This window comes from Dicentrarchus labrax, unplaced genomic scaffold, assembly GCF_905237075.1.
Source record: "Dicentrarchus labrax unplaced genomic scaffold, dlabrax2021, whole genome shotgun sequence".
In the NCBI taxonomy this organism is placed as follows: domain Eukaryota; kingdom Metazoa; phylum Chordata; class Actinopteri; family Moronidae; genus Dicentrarchus; species Dicentrarchus labrax.
In genome coordinates, this window is record NW_026136717.1 from 3,348,651 (window position 1) to 3,372,997 (window position 24,347).

Below are 24,347 nucleotides of genomic sequence, written 5' to 3' on the forward strand. Positions count from 1 at the left end.
TAATGAAACTGTTTTTGGTTGCTGTAACTTGAAATGTTGTTTAACAAGCTTTAGTAATGTAACCTTGTCCAAAGGGTCAAAAGACACATGGGAGACCACTGCTCAGTGTAGCATGGGAGAGATGTAGAGCTGGTAGTCGGAGCTAACCAGCCATGAGAATCTACTGCTGAAAGGACGGGACATTTTTCAGCTGTTATCAGTCTTACTAATGTTAACACAACCAGCAGCTATTTGTGAGAGGCAAGAATGGACAAAATCAGCTTTATTAACATCACGTGCCAACAAGAACCTACGTGACTATGTGTAATAATTTAGTGTGTAGTTCCTTCAACCATTTAAGCTTCGTCTAGCCCAGTGGCGGTGGTGAGAAATTGAAAGTGGTGCGAAGAGAAGCAACGTGATGTTTGGCTCTGTTCTCATACCTGTCACCTTTTAAATCCCACTGGAGTTTGCAGGCCTGCTGGTACTGCAGCTCAAACACAGTAATGGAATGATACCCTGTCCTATAGTGTGGACATGTTGAGAGCAGTTCTACCAAGCAGCAATTTTATTTCTCCAATAGTTTAATTCAAAGGAAAGAAAAAAACAAAAATTAGTTGGAAAACAAACAATAGTAACTTTGTATTACAGATTTCTTTCGTATCCCTGTAATCATCTGGTGCTGGTCAGGACCCAGCTCTTGGGGGGTCCCGACCACTAGGTTGAGAACCACTGCTCTATGTTTGTCCATGTCTCACCAGAACTGTAATACACTAGAAAGTATTAACCACTGGACAGCAGTGCAGCAGTGGTTTCTGCTCCATGTGAGTGTGATTTTAACCTTTAAATAACCTGTGTCAGCATATAGCCTGGATACTTTCTGAATGACTTTATATGGAGAGAGCTTCACACCAAATCTCACTCCACAGTCAGGCTTGAAACTCATCGACTGAAACCTTTAAGACAGTCTTGTTGGTCGTTGTACTTTGCGGCCAAGGGGGAAAAATACCCATTTTCAGTTTTTTGTTTGGAAAATGGAAAAACAACAAGTTTTCCATATATTGTTTTGAAAATAAAAACAACAAAAAAACCTACCCGTTCTCCATTTTTTTGTTTTGAAAATAAAATGGAAAAAGGAAAAACATCCCATTTTCTGTTTTTGGTTTTTTTTTTTAAAAAAAAAAACTTTTGGCCCCAAAAAAAACCTTTAAAACCCTTTTTTTTTTTTTTTTTTTTTAAAAATTTAGGTCATGATGATTATTTGCCATATATTTGATGAGTGTAGCAGAGCTAGATCACACCCCGTGCCATCATATTGGTTGGTTTCTAGCAAAGTTATGTCAGTTACGTTCCATTGTTGGCTGCAAGTGATGTCAAAGTAGGAAAAACACACACAGTCTAGTCAGGATGCCCACAGTCTAACACACGTTACTCCATATAAAAATGGGTGTAAAAAAACAAGCTCTTGTAGCGGAAAAGCATGTGGACAAAACGTTTTTTTGTCTTTTAATTGTGAATTGGTCCTATTTTATCACAACAAGGCAGTGGAAAAATCTAGACCCATTTCCCTTTGAAATTGCAGGCCTAGTCTTTGGCTCTTTTACATTTTGAAAAAAAAAAAAAAAAAACACAAAACATTTCATTTCCAAATGTCATCTGAAAGAGTTGTTACTACGAAAGGTCCTTCAAAAAAGCAGAGATGGGATTTTTTTTTTTAAAGTATGAAAACTACATTTCCTATATAAAGAATTGTGTGCTCTTGATAAAAGGATGACATACAATATAGAAACTCTAATAAATATATAAAACAAAAATAAATATGCAATAGTTAAGACAATGAGTGAAAAAAATGTTACAAAAGACTCAAAACCCTTTTAGTGTGTGTGCTGTGAACGAAGACATATTTAACAAGCTTATCAGATTATTGTGACACTATGTAAAGATATAGTACAATATCTGTATCCCACTGGAATGGTGCTGATCCCCAGGGATCTATGTCTTACCATTCAGTGTTCCCTTATGTTTCACTACCTGTGAGAGATAGTGTAAGTGAGACTTCAAGATGAAAGCCACTCTGTGCAAAAATAAAAATGGCTATGGTAATAAATATAGCTTAGTGCTGACTCTGTTATTTTCTCTGGTGAGTGAAAGCCATGAAAGAATGGTGACAACAGGAAGACGGGTCTCACAAAGCTTGGCGAAATGAGCACGACCTCTGAAACAAGGATTATGTGTTATAAACGTAAAGTTGCAGTCTCAGTAGTTTGTTAAATTCAGATGATGTAACAATTTGTTTATGGATATATGTTAAGGGATATGACAATTTGGGTCAGATTTTTGCAGTTTTGGCCATCATTTCTATCTGTTATGGTATTTATTTACTAAAGTAATTGCTGAGATCTGGGAGCATGGTGACATTGCTACAACAATGTAAGTCCAGCAGGGCGAGAAATGAGCTGTTACATAATTAGAAAGTAGTAGTAGTTGTAAACAGTTTGCAGAATTAAAGCACGTACAGTAGGTCTAGTAAACCGTGATGGACGTTCACAAGAAATTTTGACTAGCAATTTTGTTGTTCACCTTATTTTTATATATATATATATATATATATATATATATACTTACTATATGGGTTCAGGTTTTGCTAGCTTTAAGCTTGGCTAACAACACGGAGCGTCTGCTCACAGGTTAGCTGACTGCACCACTTTCACACCCTGTAGGCAATGCTAAGGCCTGGCTCAATGGATGGCAATGTTGGTATGTCAGTTGGTCCACCACATCTACTTTACAGACTGATTCATGGTTCCCAGACAATTCATTCTAATTAATTAATTAATATTGCCTAAATGCTTGTAAAGCTAATGACATTTCCATCATTATCAGCTGTACTTTGTGTTTAGGACTCATTAGCAAATGCTAACACTAAAATGGTGATAATAGTATAATACCTCACCACAGTACCCTAAATATCAGCATGTTAGCATTGCCTTTGTAGACCTGTTAGCAAATTTATTTTAGCATTTACCTCAAACCACTGCTGTGACTGACTTCTTGGCATGGTTCTTAGTCTTCTTTAGTGATGCTGCCACATTCCCAGATCTGAGCAATTCAACTTGGTGATTAGAACCTTATTATTACAGAGAGGAAGGATGGACAAGCCTGAAAAAATAAGGCAGATTAAAAGAAACTGGATTTATTCTTTAAGTGTCAGAAAATCTGCTCTAAGGTTTCTAAAGTTGAAGGGCAGGGGGTCTTCCCTTTCACTGACAAACCAATCTTTTTTTTGTTCGGTCTTTTTGTTTTCCCAACACATCATTTTTTCCTGATATGGAAATTAATTCATTTGTCCTTGTAGGTATCATGCTAATTTCATGAAGTTTTATGAGACCAGGTTGCACAGGGCGAACCCTGAAAATTGGTGTTGACTGAAAGCCGAACTGGTGTTGGGATCACACCAAGCCGTTGACCAGCCCCTTCTCGCACTCCTCGGCCAAACGCTTCCAATGCTGTCGGTTTTTCTGACACCCTTCCAGCAACGGGGAGCAATACTCCGACATGCCAGCCAAGGTCTGTGACAGTGACAAAGACATTTTATTTAACAAGAAAAAATTCAATGAAGCAGAAAGTGTAGTTACCACAGGTTAAATTGGTTGAATTACCTCATATAACTGAGTGCAGATGGCATCAATGAAGGACACCTGCATGCTGGGAATCTTATCTCTTTTCTCACGATTCATCAGGTCCTAAAGTTAAAGGATAGACAAAAATGACAGAGAGCAATATCAGGATCAAATGAGTGCAAGTGCATAAACACAAAATTATATATCATCAGTACAGTTCTTAAGTGAGATGCCATGTCTTTGGATGAACAACCAGGCAAAAGCATGTGAAGATTAAAAATAAAAGGGCCCAAAATGGATCCCTGAGGCACACCACAGGTTATGTTTTTACTTATTAGAAAAGTAACCATGAAGTGACAGACTGAACTTACACTGGGCTCAATGTTCAGCTCGCGTCTCTCCTTATCCCCCTGTTCAAAGAACTCAGTGGCTACCAGCTCTGCAATCTGCATGAGAGAGACGACACTGATGAGTTCATATATAGTATCTTCACAAGTTAATTTGAAAATTCAATGAAACAAGAATATAACAAAAAGAAAGCACAGCAAGGACTTCTAAATATCTAAAAACACTTTTACTTCCAAACGCATTTACTACAAGCAAAAACTGTTAAGAGTGGGTTTCCTGCTATATCTATCTGAGACAGCACAGAAGCAACCTATTAATGTATCACAACAAGGAAAATATAGTTTGTTAAGGTTGCACAGATTCCACTTCTCACACTTAAGTTTTCTCAATTTCCTCTGTCAACATCACTATGAAATCCTCAGTTTGATTTGGATGTGACTTCAGGTCAGTGGGATGTATGACGGTTTAGCTTTGCAAATCAAAATGCTGCTCTATTGTTGTACTTAACCTCAGAAACTCTCTGGCATATCTGCGACAGCTAGAATTTCAGCGGAGGCATTTTAATGAACATCCTAGGAGGCTGATTTTACGGCCGAGGTTAGACATCCTACCACAGTGAAGACATAATGCTTCTCCTGCTGCCAGAGTCAACATTGCCAAACTGTAACATTATGAAACGACTGGAAAGGAAGGAGATAGACTAAGTATATATACAAAGACGGCGAGAAAGAACACATGCGACAGCTTGAAGAAACAAGGAAAAACAAAAGCAGCAGCAAAAGACAAAGTAAAATTGAGTAAGAAAGAGGGAGAGGTCTGCCAAAAGAGTGGTAGTCCCTCTAAGTTAATGGTCTCCGTCTGTTTACAGAGACGTAAATGTGATGTGACTGCAGCCTCGGGTTCCAATCAGTATCACTCTGTGTATGTGTGTTAAAGCCATCTGCAGCTCACTGATTGAGTCTGTAATCAAGGCTCAGTTCTATAGAGCTGCAGGGGGACTCAGCCAGAGAGAGAGAGCTTATTATAGCTGACTAAAACCAACACTAAGCATGAGGCAAATGTTAACCAGTGAGGCTAAGTCATTTAGTCTTTATTTACTTAACCTCATGTCAGTCAAAACGCCAATATTTTTTTGTTAGCTCCACGTCAAAAAAACTCCAGTGGTCAGGGGCCACTTCATTAGACTTCCAACAACAGCAAGAAAGATCTATTACTGGATTTATGAAAGCATTTCAGACTGTGGACTTTGGACGATGCCTGCACACACTTAACCCATGTGATCGTGAACAGTATGGTCAAGCAAATAGGACTTTGGGTTCATTGGTCATTTCAGGCCACTTAAAACAAAACCAAGTCCAACCAAGTCATGTATTCTGAGAAATCTCTTTTGTGCATCATTTCTGTCAGTTGAGACAACATTGTACTCACCAACATAAGTGTGGAGATTAATAAATGTGCTGACATCGCTTTAACCAAGTCCCATGGGACGATCAGTTGTAAACAAACCAACAGTTTATCAAGATTAGCTAAACCACTGTATTTGGAGGTCAATTTGAAAACAAGGGACGCCCAAACTTGACTGCAGTAAGTCTGGGAGGTCAAAGCAGAAGCAGAAAGTCAGTCTGTAAGCTTTAATGGACATTTAGAACAGACAGGTTGGATAATAATTGTACACCGTCATTAGACTTCCAAATAAGTATGCTAAACTAAGGGGTTTGTACAATACAAGAGACAGCTATATGTGTACAGGTTTTTGGTCCAAGATTAATTACCTACGGGGACAATCGTATCACATCATACTGTATCATATGACACTTCTTCTTTCTTGTCCCGTCTGACTTCTTTTTAGCAATGTCACTATAGCACCATATCCCAACATTTCCTGATTCTCTAGACTGTTAGCAATCAAATAATGGCAAAATCCACCACATCCTATTATTAGGTTGCTACAATTCTTAAAGCGGCATTCAGCAACAGAGCTAAAAGGAGAGTGATTATTGGACTTACATTCATCATGTGACCAAAAACACAACAATACTGTGTTAATTGCTTGTTCTGCTGCCCCCAAGTGGGCAACATTTTTTTAATACTACTTTAATCTACTGTATACTGAAGTAGTAGCATGCATACTGGACGGATCTATGTACCAGAGACTTCTTTTTGGTGGAAGGCATGTCATCACTTCCTGGGTAAGGTATCCAGTGGACTAAACTGTAAAAAACTGATTAAAATTTCACCTGAAAACTAAACCCAAAAGTAAAATATTATGCAAATAAAAAAGCTTCTATGCCAACAACTAGAAGACGAAGAGGAAATAATCTTCCCTTTGAGTTTAGAGGCACAGTTTGATAATGAGATCCGGATGAGGTGCTAGTGTGTGTGTGTTTAAGTGAAAGAACATATTTGCATGTGTATTCATGTTTACTGCCCTGAATGTTTTTAGAGGTGTCATCTGAGGACAGGGGCACAGCTGTTCTTATTAATGAGCGCTCACTTGTCAACGCACACACCACACACACACACACACACATACAGTGCACAGAGTGTGTCCCTGTCTGAACCTCTCTCCACTGTGCCTGTGGTTCCTAACGAGGTGCAGACTAACGAAGGTCAGCGGGGAGATGAAACAACGGGGACACGGCTCGAGATGGGTGAGGGTAAAACAAAAACGTGTGTGTGTGAGAGAGAGAGTGTTAAGAAGTAAACAGAGTGTGAAATGGCAGAATCAAAGATGAAAAGAGACAAGTTCCGCACTGCAGGTTGCACCTCGGGCCACACCCCAATCAGTGATGTCACAGCAGGTGTTTCTCATTAGTTTCCAAAGGCGATGCACCTGCTGTCACATCACGGATTAGGGTGTGGCCTGAAGGGCACACTATCATAAAATAGAGAATTCATCTTTGAAGGAATTTAATTTAAAGCTGCACTAATCAATATTTTTATATTAACAATGGATCAAATGACTATGTGCAATAAGAAAAGTGCTGCTTGTACTGATAAAGCTACAGAAAATCACCATCTAATTCTGTAGTTCCCCTCAGCTCTCACTGTTTTGGTTTTCCAGCAGCAGCAGACAGATGTTTTCAGAAGAAAAAGCAATGATGAACCCACTGTGCGCTACCTACCTTGCACCAAACAGCAGACACACAACAGTTAGTGAAAGTGGAATATGTAGCAGCTAAAGGTTTTTACCAGGAATTAGCTGACAGAAGAATCCTGGACGTTCATACTAATGCTAATGTTGCTGTGTGTCTCCTGGATGTGTAAATAAGCAACTGCTAGCTAACTTGTTCTAACTAACCGTCTATTGCTGTGTCACTTAGCGTGTGACTAGCTAAGCTGCGGTTTAGAACTAGTTTAGCTAAACTGGAACTTCTCTGGTTTAAAAATACAGCTGTGTGCTGGGCCTGACTGCTGCGTTAAAACTAGCACAGCTAAACTGTAGCTGAACCAACGTATAATGAATTTGTGTCTGCTGAATGCCAGCCTTAACAATTGAATACACTGATAATGTGTAAGATGTGTTTTTAGATTCTTTTGCTGCCAAGTGGCAACACATATACAGCTTTAAAGTTATTTCATTCAGTCAGTGCACTTTAGTTTATTTACAGTGGTTTTATTGTTTTTCATTTGTCATTTAAAATCTAAACTTTATGGGACAGTACCTTATAATTGACTTCTGTTTCTTCCCATATGTGTCAAGTGAGTGAGAGAAAGCAGAGTGCACTGTGCCACCGATGTGACAATAAGCAGCCCAGACAGACATGACAGAACAATTTGAGAAAACCAAATGAATGCTTTACACATACTGATTATCTTGTTTTTTTGTGCTGTGCAAGGATGAAAAACACTGTATGGCTTATGAAGAAGAAGAAAAGCAAATTTTCATTACTAAGAAACCAGAAGTAATTGAAGAGAAAGGATAATGTACAGCAGAGAAGTCTGGAAATTGTAGTGCAACCAACACAAGCAGATGAAAAAGAGCCATATGGGATTTTCTTTTACCCTTTTTTGCACTGGCCAGGGCTTGGTGATGGCCGAGATGTCACATGCAGTCATCAGCATTGACCTGAAGGGGGAGATACATTGACACACATGGATCTTCACAGAGCCACACCTCACAGATAACTGTCAATGGTAGCTCCTCATAGCATTAGGCCACATCCAGCCGTTCTGAGTCAATAACTGCGTCTGGAAGCTGGTTTGTTTTAAAATCACTGCATCTCATAAACTCGAGTTTAAATTTTGATGTTTATTAATTCATTTCTGTGTGAGGGGAATTCTGGGGAATTGCAGCTAATGCACAAAACTGTAATATTCCGGTTTTTTCAATAATTTGTCATTTATTCATTATTTACTGCTTCATAAAGAACAGTTGAGTAAACAGTAATGTCATAACACCCCATACTGTACACTGTATACATACTGTATGTATACATATATACAGTACTTTTAGTTGCCCTCTTAAAGGAATAGGTAACGTTTTGGGAAATATTATTTGCTTTGTGTTAAGTATGGAGTTGGAATCAAGATGTGATTAGCCTAGCATAAACACTGGAAACAGCTAGCCTGACTCTGTTACGGGCCGTGTCGATTCTTATGATCCCTTAAGAAACTTTTTTTTAAAGTGCCTGTTGACAAATTCTGCATTTTTTTGGGCGGCCCTTCACTCAGCTGCTCTCCGGACTTAATTAATAAATTAATTATTATTAATTTGACCAATCAGTGTTTACCTAATTTCAGGTTTTTACTTGGCATCACTAGTTATGTGCTGGAACTATTTCTTAGTCTCCCCAGCTGTTGTTAACCCTGAAGTGAAATACCATTATGCCAGTACAGCAACCAAAACCAAACCCTGTGCTCACTGACTGCACCTGGCAACCTGTGTTTTAGTTAGAGACTAGAGAGAGTGTGTTGGTAGGTATATCTGTGAAACAGGCTAACTGTTTCCCCCTGCTTCCAGTCTTGATGCTAAGCTAGGCTAACTACACCCTGACTCCAGCTGTTTACTGAACACACAGATGTGAGAGTGGTATCAGTCTTTTCATCTCACTCTTGGAAGGAAAGCGAAACGATTACTTTAAAATCAAAGTGCGAGTCCTATTGATGAACTTGTACAGTATATTTTGGCATTTCCACAGCATGGTATGGCTCGACTCTACTCACTCTTTTTTGGTTTTGTGGATAGTACCTGGTACTGGTTTTGATATTGCCTCTGTCAAGGTTCAACGCGAGCTGAGCTGACGCTAAAAGGTGACGTGAAAACACGCCGGACCACTGATTGGTCAGAGGGAATCTTCAATAGCTCGACATGGGACTTCCTGCACAAACCCGCCATTTTTAATGCCAAGCTGCCATCAATAGTGACCACAATATTTTAAATTAACTCAAAAATGGCCGCAAAACCACGTTGTGGTCATTTGATGCAGACATATAACACCAACCCTCTATTATCAGAGTAGCAGCTGTGTGCGTATCTTGTGTGTGCTTGAGCGAGAGAGCGGGCAGCAGAGAGTGGTGGTGAATGTGAGATGGAGCAGAGGAAAAGGTGAGTTTGGCAGTAAATGTACAGTGTTGGTTACAGTTTGTCAGTAAATAAAGGCTGCATCTTCTCCAGAACAAAGTAAAGCTCCTATGTGTTGTTTCCTAACTGCTGGAATAGCGTTGCTATGACGATCAGCTCTATGTTGATTGGGGTACTGTCAGTGGAAAACGAAGTAGAGGTTTCCAAAAGCTGAGTGGAGTAGAGCCGCACTATGCGGTGGAAATACAGCTTTACATCCACTCTGGGTGTTGGAGTTTTGGAGGGTCGGTACTCACCTCAGTAAGTCTCTGTGATGTTCGTCCTCCCAAACAAACTGGCTGTTCTTGGTGAGCTCAAAGAACTCCCCGCGCCTCCTGACAACACACACGTACAGCAACACAGCAGGTAATTATCCCCATGTAACTACCTACGTATCTCCTCTACCACCCACTGTCTAGACTGAAAGAAGGATGAGATGAGAGTGGAAATCACTGAGGTGGATAAATGAAAAAAGAGGGAGTGAAGGAATGGTAATGAGTTCATTTGATAATAGTAAAAATGTATTATTTTTATTATCCTTACATCGTTAAAATCTTGGCAAAATGATAGGTGTGTTTTTTCCTGTAACCAAGGATACAACCGCTAACATTAACATTTTGGGAGAAAACAATGAAATACAACTTGGCAAACTTAATACAACTAGAAATGATCTTTCAATAGATGTGGAAATTTCCTGCACATCCTGCTATGCTTATTAAAATATCAGGGGTATAATATTGTTTATTGCAATTATTTCTTGGACAATATATCGTCCAACAAAAGACAGGCCTAGCTGTGCATCATTGTATGTGTTTAAATTGTGAGTTTCAAGCTGTTATAAAGGAACAATCTCTGGTTAAATGTAAAAACTACTATGTTTTATTGTGTGGGACTCTGAGTGAACCGCAGTAAAGACCATGTCAGTATCCTGGAAGCACGAGGCGGGTGTGATCTTTGTGTATTCTCGAGATGAAACAGTTCTGTAATCGCACCCAGTCAAAATACTCCAAAATAGCCTCCCTTCTTTTCCCTCTGCCCAAACTGACGTTTTCCCTTCTGCCCCCCCAACCCTCTCCAGTCAGATTTCCATCTGGGCTTGACATTTGGTACCTACTTCATGTACAGGGCCAGGTCAGTGGCCAGAATAGCCCTCTCGATCATCTTCAGAGTGGCCTTGTACTCGTCCAGGGAGAGACTGCTCAGGATCTGGTTTCCCTGAGAGAGAGAGAGAGAGGGAGAGAGAGAGAGAGAGAGAGTTATGTAAGTGCAGGGACAGCTCTGTATTTTATTTAATGTGTCTGACAGTGTGTGTGTACACAGAGTGAGATAGCGTCCCTCTGAGGAGTAGATACTATATATTGATAGCTTTGACCACAGTCCGTACAGTGATAGGCCACCAAAGGGGGTTTCCATGGCAACGCTAAGCTGCAAAAGCACACAAATAAATAAAATAACTGAATCCAGCCCACATGTTTTGAGTGTTTATTAGCATGCGAGTTGACACATTATTCCATGTCCTTTCCATCTGAAGTGCTCTTAAGAGTCTGTATTTGCATTAATGCTTACGGGCCTGTATGTGACAAAGTGTGCGGCAGGGTGTGTGTGTGTGTGCGCGCTCTGTGTGAAGATGTGTCCGGCAGCAGTAGGGTTAAGTGGAGCTGGGAGTGTATTTAGAGTTTGTTTTGAGGCCATAAAGATCAGAGCAGACTGCGATTCGCTGTATTTTATTGGGCCATCAGAGTGTTCTGTGGCAGGCTAACAGCTGGAAAACGAGCCGAATAGGCATAATAAATAAGACGAGAGAGATCCAGGATCCTGCAGCAAGCAGGCACCAACATCAGGTTCCTGTAAACAGCCAGTGTTTCCCTGCGACCTCGGGTTGAAATGATTTGAACTGTGACCCAGTTTGAGGATGACCTTCCAGAGAGCTTTCAGGCTGATTACAGTTTTATGCGATGTGCACATCACTGATAACACTGTTTATGTAAAGGCTGTAAATCCATTGTTATAAGGCTCTTTACAAGCTTAAAAGTTCAGCTCATCCAGTTACAATAACACACAAAAATGCAGATGGTTCTGGTTTTACCTCTGGAGCATATCAGGTTTATGGAAATAGATGCTGCTGCTGATTCTTTTTTCTAAATTAAATGTTTCAGTGAGTGATTAAGAGAACTCCATTTAACACAGACAGATATCAAAACCTAAGCAAATAAAGCCCAAACTATCCGCTGGATCACACTAATGACTGTTATATGTATGGACTGACCCATTCAGGCCTGTACATGTTATCAACAGCCAGCAAGCCATTGTTTTTCTATGAAGAGAGATTGCACTGAAATGATCTGAACTGTGACCCAGCATGTTTATGTGACCTACACGTTGCTGCAAACAGAATCTACGTGCTGTAGAGATTTAAAGACTTTGTTATAAAGCACTTCACGCTGCAGTAGGTAACTTTTATAAAAATAACTTTTGTCACATTTGAAACTTTCACTATATCCTTGTAGCAGTCCCTCATTCTTTTGTACCTGCTGCTGCTTTAATTTCCCTCTTCCCCAGTTCATCTTATCTGAATGTTAAAAATTCCTTGGAGCTGGTTGGAGGGTTATTCAGATCACCTGTTGCACAGGCTGCAGGGACCGACTCCTACAGTGATTGAGAGCATTTGGTGCATTCACCTCTTGGTCAATCATAGTGTGTCTTTAGGACGTAAGAGAGGTGGGGGATTTCTGACCCCTCCTTGATTTACTGTAGATGTTACTTTACACATACTGTCAGCCAGAAATTATGCTCTTTAGGCACTTATTTCTTTGCTGTTTTTTTTTTTTCTGACTGAAAGTCACTTTGAGCATTTTGAAACTGAAACCTAGTTTGATATTAAAGAACCTATTTCCACAAGGTTGCACCAGCTGAGATCTGTGGACTACCGCCACATCCTGACAGTAGTACATGAGACAGATAATCAGTGGGGGAAAAAAGGTTCCTCTGAGTCCTCCTGGTGCTCCTAATGGCATTTGCAAAAAAACCCTGCACCTGAATGAAAACAACCAATCAGATCCAAGAAATATAGTTAATTGTTGAGACTCATTCCTAGGGTAGACAGAGGAACCTCACATTATCTGTCTCATGTACTACTGTCAGGACGTAGTGAACTTTAAACAAATATGACAAAAGTTTTTTTTTTTTTTTATAGAGACAGCTGTAGAGAGACAGGAAAGGTGGGTGGAGAGAGGATGACACACAGCAAAGGGCCACTGGTCAGATTCGAACCCTGGCCGCTGCAGCAACTCTGTATATGGGTCGCCAGCTCTACTGACTGAGCTAACCGGGTGCCCAACAAAAGTTATTTTATAAAAGTTACCTACTGCAGCTCTAACAAGGAAGAGATAACAGTAAATAGCTTAAACTAGATATAAGACACCAGGCACACTCAGAAGACCCTGGAGTAACACTGGGTGGCTGTAGAAACGCTCATGTAACAAAATGTTGCACTCATAATTAAATAAAGTAATTGATTAAATGTGTGTTAGTTGTTACATTAGGCTATTTGATCAAATGGTGACACATCAACGTACTGAATATTGTACTAAAAAGTACAATATTCTTTTAATTACTTTTTATGTATGAATACATTTGTGATAAGCAGCCCTACACACGCCTGAATGGAGTCTATCTTAAGTTCTTAGTAGATGGTTTCCATTAAATACCTTAGCTCATAAAGACTTTTACTGAGTAAATCAGCTGCTAGGAAACCTCTGTATCTCTGTCCAATCAAAAGCAATCAACTATGCAAACAGGAAGTGACTGTAGCATCACATGCTGTACCATATCTTTACAAAATAACTGTATTGTTGTGCATTTGCAAACATGGATAAATGCAATGCGTAGAAAATATCTATTATGCTAACATAACCAAATTGGTTATTTATTCTGATGTTTCACAACAACTTGTACAGTAGTTTCAGGTATAGGGGTTATTTTTGTGAAATGTAATTTAAAATCAGGTATCAGGTCAGATTCGTCAGTGTGACCATGCCATCTTTTACTCCTCAGTGTAAACAGATCCTCTATTAGCAAGGTAAAGTTAGTTTTGTCAGTTGTTCAGCCATTGAGGGATTTTTGGGGGAATGAGTCTAGTCTGAGCTCGAACGGAGAGCTTGCCAACCCATAAAGGCCTTATCTGAGGATACACATAATACTTATTACATTACATGCAAAAAGTCATTGTTTTATGTGCACAACAGTTTTATTACATTATGGGCATGCTATTACATTACCAGTTTTTATTATATTTTTTATTACATTATAGGCAGTCATTAAATGATCAGTTCTACTGTGATTTTTGGCATTGGCAATGGATTCTGGCTACTGCAATAGAAAAGGCCTGACCACCTTCCTGTTGTAGGACCACATCAGACATCTAACCTGAGACCTACTGTATGATGTGCAAGACAACACAGAGCGCTGCAAACTGTGACAGTTCTGAAATAAATTCTGAGGCTGGCTGGGAGCCATGTAGGGACACGAGGAGGGGAGGGAGATAGGAAGCCTCTTGATTGCGCCTGCCAAGAGCTCAGCTGCTGCATACTGAATCAGCTGCAGCTGTGAAAGGCCAACTAATGTCATGTTTTGCATAGCTGTGATGAAGATAAAATCGGGTGCGAAAAGACAATTTGCTTGATGTTTTTGTTGCCTGTGTCTTGCTGCTAATACACTCACACCCATGATGATGATGACACGTATTCCTTTGCTACACTCACATGTAACTGTAGGCAGCAGCTCTATGTGGGCATGTTATCGGACGTCAGCTGGATATAGTAAGTGTTTGGTGCTTGTGATCAAATTTGTGTTCAGCAGAGGTTTTTATTTTTGCTGGAAACAGCTGCCTGTGGGGGTTGGATGAGTGTGTTTCAGACTCAGTTATACCGTAAATGGACTGTGAAATGAAAGCAGTGCACTAGAGCAGGAGTAGGCAACCTGCGGCTCTGGAGCTCTTTAGCCCCTCTCCAGTGGCTCCCTGTGGCTTGAAAATGATATGGAAATTGCATTTTTTGTTTATCATTTGTCATTGCTGTAGGCCTGAAGTGATTCTTACATTCTTCCAAAATGTGTAGCCAATACTCAAAGAATAACACTAAAATGTGCGTCAAATGTTATGTCCTGATCTAGTGCCTTTTCCTTTATATTCTTTGTCAATCCTTGATAGCAGTAGCTACTAGTCTTGAGCCTCCTTAGCTAGTATATTTATGAATTTCAAATCCAATAAAAAGAAAAGTCTTGGAGGAAAATAGAGACAGAAAATGAGATAAAATGCCTGTTTCCATCCACTATCATATGTGATTATTAGGAGTTGGTTCATTGAGATAAGCAGCAGGTGGTGTCAATTCTCCAGTCAGAAAACGAGAAGAGGGAGCTATAGATCAATAGATGAAAAGTAGTGATGGACTCACAGGAAAAAATAAAAGGGTACCAGTGTGCAGAAAGTTGCTAGTAGTAGTTTCATTCATCACAAAGTGTCATTTGAATGAAATATTTGCTTATGTGTAAAAAGTGTAAAAAGCATACAAATGTGATTGAGGTTGTTTATTTCAGGTTTTGCTGTTTCTATCAAACCTTTTCCAAATGCGCATAAAAAAAGTTTGAGGGGGTTAATTCACATTGCAAAGTCACTTGCAAGGAGTTGATATTAAAATGTTGTTTAAAGATTCACTAATTAATATTTCTATATGAACAATGAGTATATGTAATGTGGACACGCAGAGAATTATCATCCAACTCTGCTGTTCCCCTTAGCTCTATGGCACCTTTTAGTGTCTTCCAGCTGATTGTTTTAGTTCAGTGTCACTGCTCTCATTGACCTTGTTTCCAGTGAAAGCAGACAGCTGTTTTCAGCAAGAAAGCTCTGATGAACCCACCGTACGCTACCTGCTCAGCAGCAAACAGCAGACAGACACAGTTAGAGACTAGCTTGTGAACAAGAGCCAGATATTTTTCTCAGGTTAGAGACCAAACCAGAGCTAAAAGGAGAGTGAATATTGGACTAAGATTTATCATGTGCCTGTAAACACAACTCCGAATGAATGCTGATGCTGCTCTGTGTCTGCTGAATGTGTACTGACACTGGATGCATACTCAGCAGGACATTTCACAGTGGAAAAATAACCCTGTCAGTACAATAAGCTGATATCAGCTGATATATCGGCCTGGCTAATTTATCTGTCTGGCTCCAATAAATAAGGTCTTTACAGCTTTGTATTTGCATTAAGAGGGATACAAAAAGGTGCACCTTCATGTGGAAATGGGAACCCACATTTTTCAGTGATCTACATTAACAACAAAATCCTTCTGAGTTCATGTTGCTGCTACCATCAAGCACCTAATAACAAGCAGTACGTTGCTTGTTAGACAAAGTAAAAATCCATTTGTTTCCTCTACTTTGGTAGTTGGAAGGTAGAGAGATGGATGATGGGCTGAGTGGAAGGCTTTCTATGTATGTATGTGAACGAGTGCACCTACGGGGCTGTTGAGGATCATGAGGCAGTGGTCGAAGTGGTGATGCTCCATGGTGGAGTGGCAGTACAGCTGGGCCAGTGGGTGGTCGCTCCTGGACACACAATCACACGCAAGAAATAAGAAATGCACAGAGTGGATACAGCGTGCTCCCACACATGCATATACAATCATACATATACTTATATGACTCATGCTCTCCCGCTGTACCTCTGTATGTAGGAGTTGTTGACTCCTCTGTGGTCCAGGTCGTGGCTGAGAGTTGCAATCATCAGAGCCAAGACCTCCAGATCGCTCAGGTTATTCTGTGAAAAGACGGATGAAGTGAAAAAGTACACACTATAGTTTGTGTGCAGCTGCTAAACAGATGATAATCTGTTGCCATGATCAAACCAAACAAAAGCCTCATAGCTGTGTCCACACATTGGTTGTGTGGGTACTCAGCACGCAGCCTGGAGTGGAAAGCGAGGCCGTTTCTACATATGACACAACAGCTTTTACAACAAAGCTGAAAGCAGGGCTCCAGCATGGCTGATACCAATAGTTCCAGACTGCAGCTGCTGATAGCTGCCAGTATTTTATGCATCAGTTTTTGTGTCACGGAAGCCACTGGGCTTCAGTGTTTTCCAAAGAATTTTGTTGTAAGGGATCATTTGAATAATTTTAACCATCCTTTATATGTCTTGTTTCAAGGGATAGTTCTGTTATTTTGAAGTGTGGTTGCATGAGGTCAAAGTCACCTACAGTAGACGGCGGGGGAAAAAAAGCAAACTGGTTTTATTGCTCTTTCCAAAGCCGCCCGACTCCTTCGAGAGAATCCTCGATCTGCAGCAGCTAATATTAGTCTGCATTCAAACTAAAACACCAATAATGTAAACAAACTAATTGATCACGGCAGCGGTAGATCAGCAGCTCCTGTGTACCGTGAGGTAAAATTATTGTTTTTTTCAATAGAGCTTTGAAGAGAGCATAGATTAAACGCTTCCGCTTCCTGTCGAAAAGGGTTGTCTGATGGCAAGGTAAAGCAGTGAAGTATTAATTAACTACTACCCCTATCCACAGCAGTACATTGCTTAGCTTCCGTGCTGGTACTGCTACTGGTGGCATGCCAACCACCGTCTACACTGACAATGGCCAAGTACCTCGTACAACCCCAATTCAAAATACCCGAACTATCCCTTTAAATCAGCTTTTAACTTAACTATAACTTTAATATAACATGCCAACCATTTTCTAAAACATACTTTTAGGTTGATAACCTACATTCCATGGAACTAACTGTTTCAAATTTTATTTTACGTTAAAAGACAACTTTCCGAGACTAAGAACTTGCTTTAGATCGATCGGATGGCTTTATTTATTCTAATTTTTTGTTCAAGTTATGTTATTGGTAATTCAGATGTAAGTAGGAATTGTGGTGCATTCAGGGAAACAATTCGGAATATTAGAGACACCAACTTTTCAAAAGCAATAAATCACTCAATACAGAGCGGTTGCTCCCCATGTTTTGTTTTTCTTGTTTATCTCTAGGGTAGATAGCAAATTAATACAGTGCTTTTCAATAGCATACTATCAATGTTGAAGTTCACTATATTGCATGTGTCAAGGAGAGACTTGGAAGAAAAGGAGATCAATTGTTAACAGCAATGGATTTTTTATCGCAAGTTCAATTCTCCACAGTGCCGTGAAATGAACTCAGTCATTGATAGCTTTGAAAATGAGTTGCAGTAAAGCATGTTAGATTTCTTTTAGATAGATGGTCCTTTAAAGCAAGGATAAAACATATGGAATTGAATCAGTGACTCTCTGGATCTTAACAAATCAGCTCATCCAAACCAGTGATTGGCTCCACTGACCTGTAAGCGTCCCGACTTGAGGAGGGCGAACATGCTCTGAGCGGTGTTGAAGGCGTGCCTCCAGTTGTGATAAGCCACATTCTTCCTGTAGTTCTTTTTCACACTCAGAATCCACTGGCATAAACTCTACAGGAGAGAGAGAGAGAGAGAGAGAGAGAGAGAGAGAGAGGGAGAGGGAGAGGGGGGGAGAGAGAGAGAGAGAGAGAGAGAGAGAGAGCAGGAAAATAATTATTTGACTCTTTTCCAGGGCTGGAAGTGCACCATGTGAGCACAGCATATGGATATACAGAAAGGTATACATACATACATACACAGATATAATACAGAGGCTTTTATTGCCTTATAGTGACAGCTGAAGATAGACAGGAAAGGGGGAAGAGAGAGGGGATGACATGCAGCAAAGGGCCACAGGTCAGATTCAAACCCTGGGCTGCTGCAACAAGGACTCAGCCTTAGTACATCACCAGGTGAACTATCTGGGCACCCCAAGCTCCAAGGCTTTTAATGTGAAACATCTGAGCAGGAAGTGTTACAACACTGCAACATACAGTACAAGCGACTTTAAATAATTAGTGAAAAGAAAACTATTTCTGTTAAATTGTTCTTGCTAGAAACGGCATTAGCAAAAACAAAGAAGTGAATCAGAGAAATAAAACATTATTTCCAGATTATTTAACTGCAGTTACATTCTAAAGCGCAAAAGAACATGGCAATGGCTCCGCACCACCCTGCAGGAAGAAACCACATTTTGTGTAAATGCAGCCAAAGCCAGGCTTCATCCTGTCTCCCCTCAGTCAAACAGGCACACAGACCTGCAGCTCTTTATAAGTCCATGACAGCAGAGGAGAGAGACAGTGAGCTGGTAACCTGGTTGCTACATTATGGAGTCCCGACCTCACACCATGCCCAAAAACATCCCACAGCAAAATAATAGAGGCAGAGGGCAGAATCTCTGCAGATACAGACACCTCCACACACTTCTAGTGGGTCATAAGTGATAATGTGTGAATGTGTATGAATGAGTTAGTTTCTGTTCAATGGACTTTGCCATTGCTGTGTGAATGTGTGTGAAAGGGTGAATGTGGCACGTAGTGTAAAAGCGCTTTGAGTGGTCGGAAGACTAGAAAGGCGCTATACAAGTACAGGTCCATTTACCATTTACCATAATTGGTAAATATACGTATACATATACGTTGTTTTTTAATTCTACTCTAGGTTTTTAATAGTTTGGAATCACTGTTTTTCCCTACAAAACATGTACTGTATGACTAACGGGGAAAAAAAAGACAGAAAAAGATATTATTAGTGGGGGGTAAATTAACAGCAGTAGAAATAAAAAGCAAATGTGATGACTGTCAGGATGTTTGCCCTTTCTCAAAGTGAACACTCAGCACCCTGCCAGCAAATCAATGATCTGCTTTTTGTTAGTCTTTGCTACACTACATGTTCACTAGCAACACACAGCCGTTAAACTAAACTCAAATTATGTTTCATTTTCTCTACAGGGATCATTACACTTAGATTATAATGACTGATTCTCCAGCATGAAAAGTAATTTAGTAATAAGATGTTGTACAGTTTAACCCGCAGGCTGTGATGCTCCGGGGTGGTCAGAGTGTCAGCTCCCGGTGTGAGCGTCAGACTGGCAGCCCCTGCACTGCTGGAGGGCCCTAATCTCCTCCAATCAAAGGCTCCCTTTATGAGGCCTCTCTCCGCAGGCACTCCGGAGGTCAGCCACCAACACACAAGGACCTCTTCACGTGGAGAGCACGCTGAGGACGGGAGCCAAACCTGGCAGCGACCCGGGCGGTGCTGTGGCGCCGCAGGGGAGCCGGGCGAGGAGAGCGGTGGGTCTGACAGACGGCGGTAATGGCGGCAGAGTGATTTTTGGAGGGGAAGTGTTTTAGGTGTGTGTGTGTGTGTGTGTGTGTGTGTGTGGTCTCTGAGTTAAGGATGCAGGCAAACACACAAATATTAACTCAATGGTAAATGCATTCACTCATCATCCCCCCCCCCCACACACACACACTGATGTTCTAATGGTCTGATGCTGCTGACAATGAGAAGCAGATTGTTTTCTGCAATTAATAAAACAGGAAGCTGCTCTTGTCTTTTTCCATGACATGCACTGAGAACAAAAACAACAGTCATGTCAGGGTAATGTGGATAATGTGTTGTTCTAACCTTGTGGTTTCTGTGTTGCCATGATACCTACCATAATAATACTGTTGTAATGTAATGCAGACCTTGTCTCCAAAACCATACATATTGGGCATATGTCTTTGGAAATAGTACCCATGCTCATGTGTAACATTTCAGTATAAGTGAATGATAATTTGCTTCATTTTATTTATGATTTGGCCTGCAGTGTAGGTAGTTTTGGTTTTGGTTTCTTTAAACATAAGGAGCCTGTACCTCAAAGTTACAACAGTTTAGCCAGCTTAAGACGAGTTCACTTTCTATACTGTAGATTGGCAGATTAAGAGTGAACCGTGTGAAACAAAAGCATTCTTATATATTCTCTCATTGAGCTATTACATATCTATTAGCCAATTAAATAACAGTGATATTTAAATATTTCCCAGTTTAATGGGGACCCCCTGGAACCCATTGAAGAATCCCTATGCGTCCCCAGATACTAGGCTGAGAACCACTGACTTAAACTCTTCTATAATCACACCATATTTTACACAAAAGACTAAATGCATCAAGCTTTACTGGTCGCCTCTAGAGGCTGCACTGTTGGTTACACCCAACAGTTATTATTATTATTATTGAACAGATAAATAACAAATTGATGATAATTATCTTCTTAAATACTAAGGACTAAGACTAAGTTTGTTCTACCAAGTGGCGCCAGAGAAAAAGTCATAGGATTATCAAAATCAAAAGGGTTTATTCATTATTCAAGAACACGCTCACTAAATGAACTATAACTGAAAAATATTAAATATCTTTTATTTTCAAAGTTAACATTTCTTCTTGAGGATGGGGCAGAAGCAAAGGTCATGTAGTGCCCAAAGTGAAAAGGTTCACCATCTGGGGAGTATGACTGTGCACAGTAAATTTCTTGGCATCATCTACCCATTTGATTTTTAGTATTTCTGGTGCCTAAGGAAAGGTCATGAAGTGCCCTGAGAACAGTCTCTGGAGACCACGAATATCTACAGCAAATGTCTTTAAAATCTGTCCAGTATTTGTCAAGATTTCTTGCTGTGGACCAACGTGTCCAAAGAACAGATGGACAGAGACGATCTAAAGATGGAGTTCAATGGAAATTGCTATAATATAATCTGCTTTAAGAACATCCCAGGTTCTTACCGTGTACTTCATCTGGAAGTTCTGGACCAGGTTGAGGTCGACAAACATGCGGATAGTACCCAGCGTGGTTTCGGTGTCTGACAAGTCAAAGTCACTGAAGCTGAAGTCCAGGAGACGCAATGATTGGGCTGACGGCACTGTGGCCACCTTCAAACACACACACACACACACACACACACACACACACACACACACACACACACACACACACACACACACACACACACACACATAAACAAACATTAGGACATTCAGGGAGGCTGTGGATTCAATAAACACGCAGGAATATTGAAGTATCACCTGCATTATTTAGTTGAACTAATCACATGGTAGTTATTTTCCAGAATCTTAATTTTAATTCTTATTTTGTTTAATGTGACAAAACTGGCATAGAAATGCTGCTGCAGTTACAGTAGCAGCCCAAACTACGCAATTATGTATGTGTCACACATACTGTATGTAGTGGTCTCTGGGGTAGATTGCACCCGAAAAATCAAGCCTGTGTCCTAGATACCAAGTGACACATCCTCTCTCTCGCACCCAAGGGAGGCCTCTTAATCAGGTTATGCTGTTAGTTCGGCCACTTCTCCACAAGGAGAGGAGAACAGGCATTTTGAGGTGGTGTCATTGTTAAGGCTGTGACTGGTGTGAAAGCTGGGCTGCACTGTTTGGTTCATATTTGGAAAGCTAACTTGGAGTGCCGTCAGAAAACCAGTTAGATACTTACAAGTGAGCTAATTAACAAAATCCTTGGACAGTCTGGCTGCAGGGAGGTTCTTTAATATTTTGTGTTATTTGTGTACAAATGCAGATGGCCAGTTCAAAGAGAAAACAAACACCAGTAGTTAAATTATTACCCAAACCGTCTGTTGTAAATATCCACATTTAGCAGAGTGCACTTATTTTATTACCACCAAATAAAGTGATAATCTGTTGGCCTGTACAACCAGTATTATCATATGATCAGTAGTGCTTCTTCCGCTGTGGGGCCTATTTTTAGCGATCTTACTGCATTCCAAGATCTCAGCAATCATTCGATGATTGACAATGTTACTGTACCTGAAGGAACTGAGACTGTGGTTTCCACTGATGAGCAAAAAACCCTTCAAATTTGCAAACACCTGGCTAGCCAGCAAATGTTTTCCTCTCACATCTCACATAGATAAGGTCATATCATTTATAATTAAAATAAAACAAATTCATTTTAGATTAAACAAAAAAAATGTCACTTGAAATAATGACATTACAGTAAAACTTAAAGCGACCCTGCAGAGTGTTTGACCACTAGAGGTGCTAGCAAGCAATGTGTTGATGAGTGGGCCCATGTTTTGTTTTGACACACGTGTACGCGTAAGCATGCAGCTGACGAAATTCACACTAATGCAGATGAGTTCATGCTATCCCACTGACTGACTGTGGCCGTAACAAAATCTAATGTTTCTACAAAAACAAGGCGGAAGAAGACTTTGCTTGCAAACATGGATATACACAATGTAGATAAAAAAAATTTAATTGGCAAATATTTCATAAGGAAGGAAATGGATTGACGTTTGTTAAGCATAAAACAATTATTATGTTTGTTTACAAGAAACCATAAACCATGAAGTCATTAAAGTAGGACTGAAATGAAGAGACTAATAATAGTGTCAACAAGGGATAATAAAAGTGATGCAATACACATTACCTTGCATCATTATTATTAATGTATAACTTCATGTTCACTCATAACTCTTATTGCCATTCAAATGTGTAAACTCTGTAGTGTGTGATGTGAATCGTTCTAGTTTGAAATTACATGCAAACAACTATATTTTTTATTTAGAGAGACTTCTAGGAACTTTCATTTCGTGTTGATTCTGGCGGCCTCTGTGGACAAAAGCGGTAGAGTTTCCACCGACTCAATTCATTGATTTCAAGGGGAATCAGACCCAGTGGCAGGTATTAAAAATAACTATATAGAAATAGCTAATCTTCTAACTGATGGTGTTATTTGTTAATGTAGGTCATTTAAAGACATCAGTATTAAATTGAGTTTCATAACCAGTCAAAAACTCCTTGTCGTATGTTTACAAAAGCTGAAAAAATAATTGTCCATTGTAAAAAATCACAACACTAAGAGTATATCTACTTCTTTAGAGTTTCATACAGTTACTTTATGTGACCTGTCTTGCAGACCATAACAAAGGGTGTGCATGTGACAGTAGTTGGGTGGCAGTTTTGCGAAAAACGTAAGCAACACTTTTTTGCAAGGCTAGGTTAATAGAATAAAAACCCAAGGACAAATGAAACTAAGAAGAAAGATAGCTGTCTGTCTCAATAGAGTCACAGAACCAAAGCTGCTGAGAGGTCTGACATGTGGAGGGGAAAACCCTGTTGAGACGTCTGTGGGACAATTAGAAGATGAATAAATCAAAAAGCTTTCATTGAAACATGGCTAGGCACAGATAAAATCCAAACTAACCACTTTATTATTACTCTCTACAAGGCTGTCTGCTCTGCATTAACAGACTCACTGTGATTCTCCTGCCATGCCTCCACAGGCTCTTTATTCTGTTTAAATAACTACGCAGTAAAGTGTTTGTGCATGAAGAGAGCTTTGAAGAACCTTGTTTTGCACGGACAGTGAAACAATAGAACACCTACGACAAGTGGACAAAAACAACACTGTCTGGTCTCTCTTTGAAACTTTGCCTGCATCAGTGAAATATTACATTACATAATATGTAATGTCATGTAATATAAAGATGAAGTGTGTAATTTTATCTTCATTGTGCCAGTGGAACACTAAATGCTATGTGGTTTTCTAAAATGTCAGATTATCTAAAATTCTGTTGATTTGAGTAGTCATACAATGGTTAAGTTTTTTGAAATGTCAAGTTTTCTGAAGGAAGTTTTTGTTGATTTATTTTGCATGTCAACGTTTAAAATTTTTTGAAATATTGTGTTTTCATAGGTGCTGTTAGGGTTACCCAAAATATTTAGTTTTCTGAAATATTGTATCATCTGACACATTTTCTGTTCTGTTCATTCATTTTCTGAGAGGTTAGCCTTTGTAAAAGGATTTCTGCAATTTTTTTCCTGAAACTTTGTATTTTCTGAATATTGTTTTCGTTAATTTCTTTAACTTCAATGTCAACTTTGACTTTTCTG

At 39.8% G+C, this 24,347-nt stretch overlaps 1 protein-coding gene across 6 annotated transcripts in view; it reads right to left on the reverse strand.

Moving 5' to 3' along the window:
* Positions 1-1,444: 1,444 nt before the first annotated feature.
* Positions 1,445-24,347, reverse strand: part of pde5ab (phosphodiesterase 5A, cGMP-specific, b) — an 89,899-nt gene continuing 66,996 nt past the window's right edge. For all 6 annotated transcript variants that reach the window (XM_051428968.1, XM_051428970.1, XM_051428971.1 and 3 more), the window contains 10 exons: positions 21,198-21,344; positions 17,877-18,002; positions 16,231-16,325; positions 16,027-16,114; positions 10,625-10,725; positions 9,768-9,845; positions 7,953-8,016; positions 3,971-4,045; positions 3,639-3,722; positions 1,445-3,548 (listed from right to left, as the gene is read on the reverse strand). In XM_051428968.1, the coding sequence (XP_051284928.1) occupies positions 3,429-3,548; positions 3,639-3,722; positions 3,971-4,045; positions 7,953-8,016; positions 9,768-9,845; positions 10,625-10,725; positions 16,027-16,114; positions 16,231-16,325; positions 17,877-18,002; positions 21,198-21,344 (978 nt within the window). In that variant the 3' untranslated portion in view covers positions 1,445-3,428. The remainder of the gene's footprint in view (positions 3,549-3,638; positions 3,723-3,970; positions 4,046-7,952; positions 8,017-9,767; positions 9,846-10,624; positions 10,726-16,026; positions 16,115-16,230; positions 16,326-17,876; positions 18,003-21,197; positions 21,345-24,347) is intronic.